The sequence below is a fragment of the Aegilops tauschii genome, chromosome 4 (assembly GCF_002575655.3).
Source record: "Aegilops tauschii subsp. strangulata cultivar AL8/78 chromosome 4, Aet v6.0, whole genome shotgun sequence".
In the NCBI taxonomy this organism is placed as follows: domain Eukaryota; kingdom Viridiplantae; phylum Streptophyta; class Magnoliopsida; order Poales; family Poaceae; genus Aegilops; species Aegilops tauschii.
In genome coordinates, this window is record NC_053038.3 from 90,111,267 (window position 1) to 90,124,370 (window position 13,104).

Sequence of the window (13,104 nt, forward strand, 5' to 3'; positions counted from 1 at the left end):
AAGCTCAAACTGAAAACTAAGTGGGTATGCATCCAACTTGCTTGCTCATGAAGACCTTAAGCATTTGAGGAAGCCCATCATCGGAATATGCGAGCCAAGTTCTGTAATGAAAAATTCCCACTAGTATATGAAAGTGACAACATAGGAGACTCTCTATATGAAAACATGGTGCTACTTTGAAGCACAAGTGTGAAAAGGATGGTAACATTGCCCCTTCTCTCTTTTTCTCTCATTTTTTGTTGGGATCTTTTTGACTTTTTTCTTCTCTTTTTTTATTTCCTCACTGGGACAATGCTCTAATAATGATGATCAACACACTTCTATTTACTTATAACTTGATAAAACTGAAACATATGACTCTGTATGAATGCCTCTGGTAGTGTACCAGGATATGTGCAATGATCTAGAGTAACATGTATAAAAAATGATGAACGGTGGCTCAGCCACAAATACTATGTCAGCTATATGATCATGCAACGCAATATGGCAATGATGATGTGTGTCATATAAATGGAACAGTGAAGTTGCATGCAATATATCTCGGAATGGCTATGGAAATGCCACAATAGGTAGGTATGGTGGTTGTTTTGAGGAAGATTTAAGGAGACTTATGTGTGGTAGAGCGTATCATATCATGGGGTTTGGATGCACCGGCGAAGTTTGCACCAACTCTCGAGGTGAGAAAGGGCAATGCACGGCACCGAAGAGGCTAACAAATTGTGGAAAGGTGAGAGCATGTATAATCCATGGACTCACATTAGTCATAAAGAACCCATATACTTACTGCGATAGTTTATTAGCCCTCAAATCGAAGTACTACTATGCATGCCCCTAGGGGGATAGATTAGTAGGAAAAGACCATCGCTTGTCCCCGACCGCCACTCATAAGGAAGACAATCAATAATAAATCATGCTCCAACTTCATTGCATAACTAGAGACTATATGTGCATGCTTCGGGAACCACAAACCTTAACAAAAATATTCTTACCAAACCACAATCATTCACTAGTACCACCCCCATATTACCATCTTAATATCTCAAAACTATTGCAAGGAATCAAACTTATCATATTCAGTGATCTACATGAAAGTTTTTATTATATCCCTCTTGAATACCTATCATATTAGGACCAATTTCATAACCCATGCATATTGCCATTACTATTTATTGGACTCTCAAAAAGATATAATTGAAACATGAGAGTGCAACTATTTCTTTAAAATATAGCCACTATCGTGCTCTAAAAGATCTAAGTGGAGCACTAGAGCAACTGCCTAGCTCAAAAGATATAAGTGAAGCACATAGAGTATTCTAATAAATCACGAATAAATGTTTGTCCCTCTCAAAAGGTGTGTCCAGCAAAATATGATTGTGGAAAAATAAAAATCAAATAAAGCATCAAGTGTATCATCTTCTACAATTATTTTTGATTCATTCTCATGAGGCACAACAATAATAGGGGCAACATCATTTGTGAGAGATACCTTTTTACCTTTGCCTCTCCTTCTTTTCTTATTCTTCTTCTTCACCACATTATGTGTGGGTTCAATCAATTTTTCAGAGCTTCTTATTGAAGAGATTGGTTGCGTAGGAAGCTTCTTCTCGTCACCTGTTTCATCATGAGAAACAATAGGAGGGAATTGGGAAATATCTTCCCTTTCATTAGTATTCTCTTCATATTCCATTGGTTTCCCCGTCTTTATATAATTGGCAAGATAAACATTCTCATTGCAGTTTACCACACAATACATATAAATTTTCTTCAGATCAAATTCAGGAGCTTTCATGAGAATTAATCCTTCAAGACAATTACTTGTATGTGCTACTTATTCATGCCCCAAAAATAGACTAGGTTCATTATAATGCTCAAGGGTGATCATATCATCACAATATTTGTGCATGATTCGATGATAAAATTGTATGCATTGAAAATTAAAATGACCACCTTCATTGCAAATTTCACAAGTAATGGGAAGAAGAGAACATAATTCTCTAGCATACTCATCTAGCATCTTAAGCAACCATTCGGTTATTTGATATGTATGCCTCTTACAAAATCTATTATCCCTTATTAGCATGTTTTCACAAGATCTATGATCACCACAATAATTGACATGCTTATAAGAAACCCTTTTTCAGAGATTTTATCATGGCTAGTGCAATCATCATTAGTATCATGTATATTCGCAGCAAGCATACTAAAAACATTGCAATCATGATTATCATTGAAGGATCTATTGCCACACATTTTATTGAATTCTTCTTCTAACAATTGAGCACAATTTTCTGAACCATCATTTTTAAGAAAGACATCATAAAGATAAAGAACTTGATACAACTTCAATTCCATTTTTCTGTAGTGAAAAAAACAAGAAACTAAAAGATTCAATTGCAAGATCTAAAGACATACCTTCAAGCACTCACCTCCCCGACAACGACATCAGAAAATAAGCTTGATGTCTACTACACAACTTATTCTTGTAGGCTCGTGTTGGGCCTTCAAGCGCAGAGTTTTGTAGGACAACAACAAATTTCTATCAAGTGGATTACCTAAGGTTTATCAATCCGTGGGAGGCGTAGGATGAAGATGGTCTCTCTGAAACAGCCCTGCAATCAAATACAAGAAACCTCTCGTGTCCCCAACACACCAAATACAATGGTAAATTGTATAGGTGCACTAGTTCGGCGAAGATATGGTGATACAAGTGTAGTATAGATAGTAGACAGCAAGGTAGAAAGTGATAAAACGGAGCACAAACTGTATAGCAATGCTTCGAAACAAGGCCTAGGGTTCATACTTTCACTAGTGCAATTTCTCAACAGTGTTAACATAATTGAATCATATAACAATCCCTCAACGTGCGACAAAGAATCACTTCAAAGTTTATATCAGAGAACGTAGGACGAAAACGTGTATCAACCCCTATGCATAGATTACCCCGATCTCACCATACCAAAACATACATCAAGTAACTCAATATAATACCCCATGTCACCACGGGTATCCACATGCAAAACATACATCAAGTGATCTCAAACCCAATATTCAATCCAACATAACGAAGCCTCAAAGAGCAAGACTCAATTCATAACAACAAGATAAGGAGAGGAAAAAATATCATATGATCCGACTATATTAACAAAGCTCGTGATACATCAAGATCGTGCCAAATCAAGAACACGAGAGAGAGAGAGAGAGAGAGAGAGAGAGATCCAACACATAACTACTAGTACATACCCTCAGCCTCGGGGGTGGACTACTCACACATCGCCATGAGAACGAAAGAGAAAGTTGGTGGTGATGGTGATGGAGGAGATATCCCCGGCGGTGTTCCGACGCCACTAGAGGAGAGGGGCAGGGGGCCCTCCTTCTTCTTCTTCCTTGGCCCTCCGGGAGAAAGAGGGAGCTCTCCCTAGATTGGATCTCTCTGTTGTCTTTTGTTTTTCGCTACTGTTTCCTGGACGAAAATCGTTTCTTATATTCCTGAAGATCCGTAACTCCAATTGGGCTGAAATTTTGAGGAGATTTTATCTGAAATTTGTATTTCTTGTGGCGAAAGAAGGGCTACAACCGACCTCCGTGGTGCCCACAAGGCAAGGGGGCGCGACCAGGCGGTAGGTCGCGCCATGTTGCCTTGTGGAGCCCTCGGGCACCGTCTTGCATTGATTCTTCCTCCCAAAAATCACATATATTCCATAAAAAATCTCCGTAAATTTTTATCGCGTTTGGACTTCGATTGGTATGGTATTTCTGCGGAACAAAAAACATGCAAAAACAGAAACTGACATTGGGCACTAGATTAATAAGTTAGTCCATAAAAGTCATATAAAAGTGCACCAAAATCGTACAAAATATAATAAACATGACATGAATACTTCATAAATTATAAATACATTGGAGACGTATCAGGGTTACATGGAAAACCTAGTTGGCTAAGGTGGTTTATGGAGAGCTCATCCCCAATGCCTTTAGCGCCTAATGGCGCTCGGGCGCGGCTAAGTGGTCGCGGCCCAATAGCATTCAATCTCTCGATCGCAAGATCTGGTAGCTCGCTAGCCCATTATTTTTGTCGCCCACGTCATTTGCTCGCGTCGCTTGTAACTATTTTTATAAATGAAATGAGAAAATGTTCGTGGATTTACAAAAAGGTTCATAAATTTTTAAAGGTGTTCACTAGTTCAAAACAATGTTTCAAGTTTAAAAAAGTGCACGAATTTGAAAAACAATTCAAAGTTTTGAAAAAAGTTTACGCATTCAAAAAAGGTTCACAAATTTGGAAAAAACTTTGTGAATTTGAAAAAAGTTTGCAGATTTGAAAAAAATCATGAATATGTGAACAGTTCACGGGTTTCAAAAATATTCATGAATCTGAAAAAAAAAATTGGATCCTATTCAAAAAAAGTTTGATGATTTAGAAAATGTTTGGGGATTCAAAAAAAATACAAATTTTAAAAAGTTTGTGAGTTTCAAAAAAGTATACAAATCTGTAAAAGTTTGTGGGTTCCGTAAATTTAAAAAAAATCATGATTCAAAAAATATAAATTTAATAAAGTTCATGGAATTCAAAGAAGTTAATGAATTGGAAAAAGGTTCATGGTTTTACAAAATGTAAAAATAAATAAAAAATGCTAGTGGGTTCTACAGTTTGAATTAACTTCATGAATTCAAAAAATAGCAAATTTCAAAATAATTTATAAATTTGAAAATTTTCATGGATTTCAAAAGCGTTTATGAATTAAAAAAATATGAATTTGAATAAAAAATAATTTAAGGAAGTTCATGAATTTGAAAAAGAAAAGAGCAAAATAACACGAAAAAAGAAGAAGAAAAGGAAATAGAAAAAAACGAATGAAACTCATCGTGGAAAAAACCAGAGAAAAACCACCCAAAAAACCAGCGGAACCTTCCCAAAACAGGTGAGAAAAATAAACAAATGATGTGAACATGATTATTGTGCAAACAAAAAAGTATTAAGCTACATGGCCGGCCCGTTACAACAAAACTCGCTTCAGGCGCGGTACATGGCATCGTCACATAGCCTTTCACTCACCACCATGCCCGAGCTCGTTGGACATCCTGAAGTTCTGCAGTCGTTTCCGCCAGCTTTATCTTAGGAAAAACAAAAAAAGATCACGTCCATCTCCAAAAGAAAAAGAACATTTCCTCACCTCCATCAAAAAAAAAAATCCCACCCCATCAAAAAGAACAATGAAAACCCTTCTAAAAGAAACTCACCTCCATCTAAGAAAAAAATTTCCTCACCTCATCCAAGAGTGCCACATGACATAATCCACCGGTCACCTCCATCTAACAAAACAAAGGAAAATCTTTCTCAAAAAAAAAGGTCTCCATCTTAAAAAAAACGTTTATCACCTCATCCAACTGGTGAGCTCCATGTGGCATAGTCCACATGTCGCCCCTTCTTACCGAAAAAGGCTTTCGTCCTGCTTTATATATAAAGCAAATCGCCCGAGCCAAATATCCAACATAGGTTCACAACACACACACGCGAGGAGTCCACACGAACATAGAATACAATCTGGGGTTAATGCTGAGGGCACAACTCAACAAGCCCTGAAAACAGTAAAAAACACGAGGCACAACGTGCAAGATCCCAAGGCGCGGATCACATCCAGCGTCTCAGGGCGTCGCCCCTTCTTTCCCCCTAGATGGGTTTTCTCCTCATTGTCTTTCTCCGTTCTTCCTCCTCTTGCTCCACTTGTGCCAGCTCTAGTTGTCACTACCGACCAGTCGGCCTTTGTTATCAGCAACGAGGTAGGGTATTAGAGGCACACGTTTGATCTACCGAGAATCAAACAATCACAGCTAGCAACAACAATCGAGATATGTTAACAAGCATCAGACTTGGTGCAAGTGAAGTGTGAACCAACTCCAAACTGGATTACACAGGTAATTTCACTGCTTTACAACAAAATAAGTATAAGATGAGGAATTCGACCTCAAGCCTTCAATTTATGAAGTGTTCGAACAACAAACTTGGTACAAACATAAATCAAGAAAACATATATAGGATGTAGATTTAGGCTGTAAGAAATAGTTGCCAGCTCTACAATACTTGCCCGGGCGTACAACTACATCATACTCCCTCCGCCCTGAATTACTTGTCTTAAATTTGTCTAGATAGGAGGTAATATTACATAGTACTAGCAACATGCCAACCATGTGACCTTAATTCAAACTACTAATAAACGTTGGTTGATTCCACACAAAAAAGGAACAACAAAGAGTCAAGAGGATATCCCGAATTAAACAGTCCATCACCCAAACAGCATGGAAGACCAACATCAGGGAGGAAGCCCTGTCTTGAGGAGCGGCACAAGCAGAGCGTGTTGCCCACCCAGCACGTTGTGATTTACTCCCAATGTTCATTTTCCAAGAACGTACCTGCCAGCAAACTGCAAAATCACATCGCAGCTTATGTACTCACGCCAGTTACAAGAGTAGTGTTTCTTATTTGGAAAAGAATGGCAAATACGGGCAATGAATACTTCGATTTCTCAAAACTGTCATTTTTAACAGTTTTGGTAATACTACCCAAGTGTTTGGCCAGCATTGTCTTGCCTTAATTTTGACCGACAGATACGCATGGATGACAACTAGACCTAATTCAGCCTCATCCTGCACGATGTCAAGTGCTGCAGTGTTTGGCCATGCACGATGTCAACACATCCTCATCTAGATGTTAGGATCCGTAGCAGTCTACAGCTATCCCTTGTATGTCTCTCCCTGCCTCCTGCACTTCTTCAAAGGATGTGAAGGAAGTGTACCCTGCCTCCTGCACTTCTACGAAGGATGTGAAGTATGTGTGCACGACGCGATGGTCGAGGGCTCCGGTGGGAAGAGCAAATCCGGCAGCCGCGTATGGCTAGCTGATCGCTGACCTGGAAAGTTGCGGAAGCGATTGATCGTACCACACTACACACGCATGGAACTTGCTAATGCCTGATGGGCTCGATTGACCGGGTACCAATCTACTTACTGATTAGATACTAATGGGTTCGCAGGTGACACGGAAGAAGATGGATGGACTCGCTAGAAAAAATAGCAGGGGAACAATAATGAGGCGCTCGCTTATCTCGGTTTAGAAAAAAGATGTTGGGGCCTCTTTTCTAATACAGCAGAAAAACCACTGTTTTAGGAATACTACGGTTTATAAAACTTCAGTTTTTCTTGACACCAAATACCAAACGCGTCAAAGTATTTAAAACTATGATTCTCAAAAAAGGATTCTCTGAAAACCTCAAAAATATGGTGCTGCCAAATGTAGTTAGTGATAAAACCTTGTGTAGACTATAAATAACACTGCAGCACCATACACTAAAAATGATGATTACCTTAGCACCCTCTGAGATAAGCCTCCTTGATTCCATGCAGCCCTGCAGCCACTTCCTGCATGTTGCGGCGCTCGTTCGGGTATGGCTTGGTGCAGCGGAGCCCAATGTTTAGCACTGAAATTACACAGTCCAGGTCATTTTCCTTCATGGCTACTAGAGTTTCTTCAGGAAACTCAGGCTGATCTTGAAGTACTTCAGGTTCAATAATTTCTGATATCCTGGAAGGAAAATTCATTTCAACGAATTTCGCAATGTTTAGTCCATCTTTGAACATATCATCTGTCGGCCTCTTCCGTAAGAATATCTCAAATAGAACAATTCCAAAGCTGTAGACATCGCTAGCAGTTGAAATATGACCACCTGTTGCACATTCTGTAGTTCACATGCAATAATAATGTAATTCCGGTGTTAGTATGAGCAGAAGTTACTCTCAGCTTAAATAATACAGTATGAGAATATGAAAATAGGAATTACCTGGAGCAACATATCCAATAGTTCCATTTATCGCCATTGAAGAGGCTGAGTATGAGTCATCAGATGATGATACCGTTGAATCAACTACGAACCTTGCAAGACCAAAATCTCCAACATGAGCTGTCATATTGTCATCCAAAAGAATGTTGCTAGGCTTCATATCACAATGAACAATAGTTCCTTGGTTGTTATGGTGTAGGTACTCCAGTGCATCTGCTATATCCACAACAATGCTTAGCCTTTGAGCTACTGTAATATGCATCAAATCAAAAGAGCTCTCATAGTCTTGAGTTGAGTACAGTAGTCCATGCAAGCCTCCTCGAGGCATGAACTCATACACTAGAGCTTTGAAATCATTGCCATTAGAATCAATGCTTGAGCATGCGGTTAGTATAGGAACCAGATTACGATGCCGCACATTTCTTAAGACATTACATTCTGCAATGAAGCTATTTGGTGCTCCCCTTGTCTCCAGGTTGAAGACACTTATGGCAACATAATTTCCATCTTGAAATAGTTTTCCTTGATACACAGTACCATACCTCCCTCTTCCAATGCTGGATGTTGAGAACCCCTCTGTTGCTCTAGCAATATCACTGAAAGAAACTTTGGGAAGATTTCTTTCAAATGATGGTGAAGACATGGATTTTCTCTTATGTCTCCCCCTCCAGAACAATAAGAGAAGTATGACCATAGCAAGTGAGACCATGCAAGCTATTGGGATTAACACTTTGAGTACAGCAAACAGCTTGTGCTTTGTTGAATTTGAAGGCATAACAGAACATGCCATTAAGTGTAACTGCAGAGCCCCACCACAAAGCTCATGATTTCCTTCAATCCGCAGAGCAGTCACATTCTTGAAGATTCCTTCTTTTGGGACCTCCCCCGCGAGATGGTTGAATGACAAATCTAGTTGCTCGAGGTATTGTAGGTTGCCAAGAAACACTGGAATTGACCCAGTAATGTTATTGTGAGAGACACTGAGAATTTTTAGGCTACTTATTTTGCGTAACGAAGTGGGGATGCTTCCACTGAAAACATTCCAGTCCAACTTTATATCTTGCAAACTTGCACACTCACCCAAAGTGCTAGAAATATCTCCAGATAGCCTATTTGAAGAGAGTTCTAGATTTGTGAGTTGTTTGGCATTACCGATGTCGGTAGGAAGTTGTCCATCAAAGTTGTTAAAGGATAAATAAATTTCCCTTAGTGGTGGAATTCTAAAGATCTCCTTTGGTACTAAACCATGAAGATTGTTGCTGGACATGTTCAATATTGCAAGGTTTTGAAGCTTTCCAAAGCTTGGTGGTATGTTGCCAACAAATTGGTTCGATTCTAGAAGGAGATATGCCAATTGAGATAAATTGGAAAGGGAGGATGGAATAAACCCTGTAAAGATGTTGTCAGCTAAAGCTAGTATTTGCAAATTTTTGAGAGTTCCTAGCCATTGGGGAATGGCACCTGTAAATTGATTGCTATTCATTCCTAAAACAATCAGGTTCGGAAGGTTTGCTATGCCAGAAGGGAAATCCCCTTCCAATTGATTCCGCCCCAAATATAGATGTTGAAGTTGAATGGAAAGGTTGGATAATGAACTTGGTATGTGGCCTTCTAGATGATTCCACTCTACCGAGAAGGCATTTAGCTTAGTACAATTGGTTAAGCTATTCATAAACTCCCAATCTTGCTTATCACGTGCTTGGAGTTTATTGAACTCAAGGTTTAACTTTGTGAGTTCAGAAAGTTTGCCAATGGACCTAAGCACCAAACCTGTGAAATTATTTTTTGATATATCAAAAATGTGTATCTGGGATGCGTTGATCAAAGAAGATGGGATTTTTTCATCAAAGAAGTTATCGGCTAATGCGAACTGTTGGAGACTGGGTAGAGAGTTACCAATATTGGATGGTACCTCACCACTTAAATGATTTGGACCAAGGATAAGGGTAACAAGAGTAGAAAGGTTCAAAATGGCTTGTTGAAACCTGCCTGTCAATTGATTGCTACCCGCGTTCAGAATATGTAGCGCAGGTAACTTGGCAATCTCATTCGGGATGTTGCCCTCAATATTATTAAACGCAATGTTAAACTGGTTTAGCGATGTGGTGTTGGCAAGAGAAGCAGGGATGATTCCAGTAAGATTGTTAATTGAAAGTTGCAGCACTTGAAGGTAAGAAGGCAAGTCTGCAGGAATTTGCCCAACTAGTTGATTTCTACCCAGCAATAGGGCCTTGAGGTTGGAACAGTTTGCCAGACTAGGTATCCTCCCTTGCAGTGTGTTATTGCTCAGGTAGAGGTTTTGAAGGCGATGCAAATGACCAAGGGATGGAGGAATTGTCCCAGTAAACCCATTTGTTGGTAGGAGTAGATGTTTTAGGAATGTTAGATTTCCAAGTGAAGGAGAGATTTGCCCGACTAAACCTCGATTTGTAAGGTTAAGAGAAGTGACACGGTATGGATTCTTCATCCTGCAATGAACACCTTCCCAATTGCAAAAGTGGGTACTGTCATTCCAGGACATCAAGGATTGCTTTGGATCGAGGGTGATTGCATTCTTGAATTCAAGCAGTGACAATTGGTCTGTCTCATTTCCATACAGGGAGCCACAGATGATGACATGTCCGTTGCAAACAATGAACCCCAAGATTAACTGCATGATTGTAGTAATCTTCATGGCTGGCTAGCTGCCTTTGTTGAAGATCTTGATTACATGCAAACACAAAAATAAGGTCATTTTTAGATAGCCAATAGTTGATGTTAGCGAAAAATCATGTCATGTCAAGTACTACCTAACCAATTATACTTCAATCCCTCTCTCAGGACTTGCCTACTGTCTTTCTGCAAGTAAGTACAGAACAACATAAGTGAAATTACAGGCTTCCAGCCAACGCAAATTTACTATAATAACCATAGTCTTTTACTAATCTGATTAGATTTGAGATATCTGAATTTCCTACGGTCCTACAATCACGTGGAAGCTTTTGATTCACGAACCTCCTACCTAAACTACTGAAGCAGATGCTAGAAAACCCAATTGCATATGGACAAATATGTTACGGGTATGGTCAATTCTGGAAATTATTACACAATAAATTATTATTTTTGAAATTTAGTCACGGATGACCTGTTATAAGAAGAAACAAAACAGGCACCTTCTTCAGATCCATCCCAAATTGTGATTAGGATTGATTATGTTATTTTATTGCTTCAGATATAGCTTTGCACCATCCAGGCATACAATAATCATACTACAGGTAGGAGTGAGGAGATGTGGAAAAAGGTGGAAGGAGAAATATGACCCATTAAAAATTGTTTGTGGGAATCATCCTTGTTGTCATTTAAACCAACTAACAAGCACCATGGAGCTCCTTGAAAGGAGCTAGCTAAAACACTTGCATAAAATTTCACGGAACTCTGAAAACAAGATTTTTTTTACAAGACTCAAAAGTTAGTAGAGATTAACACACCTTGAGTTCATGTCCACCACCATCATCCTGCCAGCATTTGACGGTTGCACAAACATCCCCAAAATCAGCATGATTGTGTCATCTGAACTGCAAAGGAAACATTAAAATCCTGTCTGATTTGGGTGTAGAACGGCCGTAGCTACAAGTAACTAGCTGCTTGGCACCCTCATTTATAGGCATGGCAATAGATATTTAACTTTAGCTTTTTAGTATATATTTTTCGGAAAAAAGAAACTAGTATATGTAATTTTCTACACAACTAGTGAGTAACGACGACCCATGGTCCCGGAAGAAAAAGGAGAAAATGACCACACTCGCATATTGCTTTTAAGATGATAGCCCCGTGGATGATCTAATCTCCACGAGCTGTCCTGCTTAGACGATGACAGCATGATATCCCTATCCTAAATTATGATGCTACAGTTCTTCACACCAGGAACGACTGAGAGAGGAGCAGCAAGCCTGAATTCTCGACCAAGCTGCCTGGCCGAGCAGGTGTGGACATGGTGCCAGCCCTGGTTCTCACGGATCAAGGGTGACTGGCTGTCCAATTTGCAGTCCTACATGTTCCCACCTTCACCTTGGACCCAAACAAAACATGGATGCACCGCTTCACATATTCAGGAGTAGAAAGTTCAGTGTCACGCTAGAATGCAAGTTTCTATCAGCAAACAAACCAACCCAGAATACGGTACCACCATCCGATTTGGTGAGGCGCGGACGACTATGGGACCAAGTTCCTACCTGAATTCCTGAACAATCTCACACTAAAGGTAAATAAATCGGTAAAGGAAAACTAAGCAGAAGGTCGTCCATTCCTTGCCTCTCCCTCACCTTGCGGTGCTTTCCCACCGGCGGCGCGGGCCAGAGCGCAGAGCCCCAAGCGCGGACTGAAATCGAGAAGATGGCCCGAATTTGTGCTGCCCCTCCTCCGTGAGAGGTGAGAGCACCACCTTCTCCCTCGCCAACCCCGCCACGGCCCCTGCAGACCGCCGCCATGCTCGTACGGGATACGGCGCGAGTGAGATCACGGTCGTCGGGGGTGGATTCCGTGCGCAGTGGCCGGAGGAGGCCAGCAACGACGGCGGCAGAGAGGAGAGGGGAAGCGAAACGAGGTCAGGCATGCCGTTCAGGCTTGGACCCCACAAATTCCCCTTCCCTTGCGATGCCGGAAACCTGGCCAAACGGGCCGGCCCGGCACGGCACAGCCCGGCCCATCGTAATCGTGTCTGGCCCGGCACGGCCCGCCAGGGCACGATTACTATACGGGCCGTGCCGTGCCGGCCCGCGTGCTGCACCCCCAGACCCAGGCACGACCCAGTTAGTAAACGGGCCGGCACGTTGGCCCGTTTAGCACGGTGGGCCGCATATTTTCAGCCTGTTTTTTGACGCACTGAGCGTTTTTTAGCCTATTTTACATGTTGGGTCATATATAAATGTATAAAAAAATAAAAAAACGTAATCGGGTCGTGTCATGCCGGCCCGCGTACCCAGCCTCCAGGCACGGCCGAGGGCATGCCGCGTGCCGGGCTCGGCCCGTTTAGCCCGTGCTGTGCCTGGCCCAAGGCGGGCCGTGCCGGCGTGCTCACGGGCCGGCCCGAAAAAACGGCCCCTTTGGCCAGCTATAGTCACCATAGCACACTTGAAACCGAAATCTTCGAGCTAAAATGATTTGAATTGAAATCTCCGATGGATATACTACGGGAGTGAGGAAACTGAAGGAAACGTGGCTGATTTCGAGGTGCGCTCATGGAGTTTGAAAACCCACCAGCAGCTATTTCTTCCCCACACTGACCAGCCAACTT

The 13,104-nt window shown here is 41.1% G+C and overlaps 1 protein-coding gene across 6 annotated transcripts; it reads right to left on the reverse strand.

Moving 5' to 3' along the window:
- Window positions 1–5,096: 5,096 nt before the first annotated feature.
- Window positions 5,097–12,431, reverse strand: LOC109744041 (uncharacterized). Of its 6 annotated transcripts, none has more exons than XM_040386754.3 (6): window positions 12,134–12,431; window positions 11,300–11,381; window positions 10,622–10,670; window positions 7,833–10,533; window positions 7,359–7,730; window positions 5,939–6,408 (listed from the first exon to the last, which is right to left on the reverse strand). In XM_040386754.3, the coding sequence occupies exons 4-5, from the start codon at window positions 10,504–10,506 to the stop codon at window positions 7,360–7,362; spliced, it is 3,045 nt and encodes a 1,014-aa protein (XP_040242688.1). In that variant the 5' UTR covers window positions 10,507–10,533; window positions 10,622–10,670; window positions 11,300–11,381; window positions 12,134–12,431; the 3' UTR covers window positions 5,939–6,408; window position 7,359. The 6 variants fall into 6 exon arrangements, with proteins under 6 accessions (XP_073352433.1, XP_040242688.1, XP_020158721.1 ...); XM_020303132.4 differs by having other exon boundaries at window positions 11,300–11,386; XM_073496332.1 differs by lacking the exons at window positions 5,939–6,408; window positions 12,134–12,431 and adding an exon at window positions 5,097–5,759 and having other exon boundaries at window positions 11,300–12,113.
- Window positions 12,432–13,104: the final 673 nt, after the last annotated feature.

Bases quoted from the DNA above. Each gene is read 5' to 3' on its own strand.
- LOC109744041 (XM_073496332.1), bottom strand. From the start codon at position 10,506: ATGAAGATTACTACAATCATGCAGTTAATCTTGGGGTTCATTGTTTGC. The intron at 7,731-7,832 runs GTAATTCCTATT...TGTGAACTACAG, and splicing joins TATTGGATATGTTGCTCCAG to AATGTGCAACAGGTGGTCAT.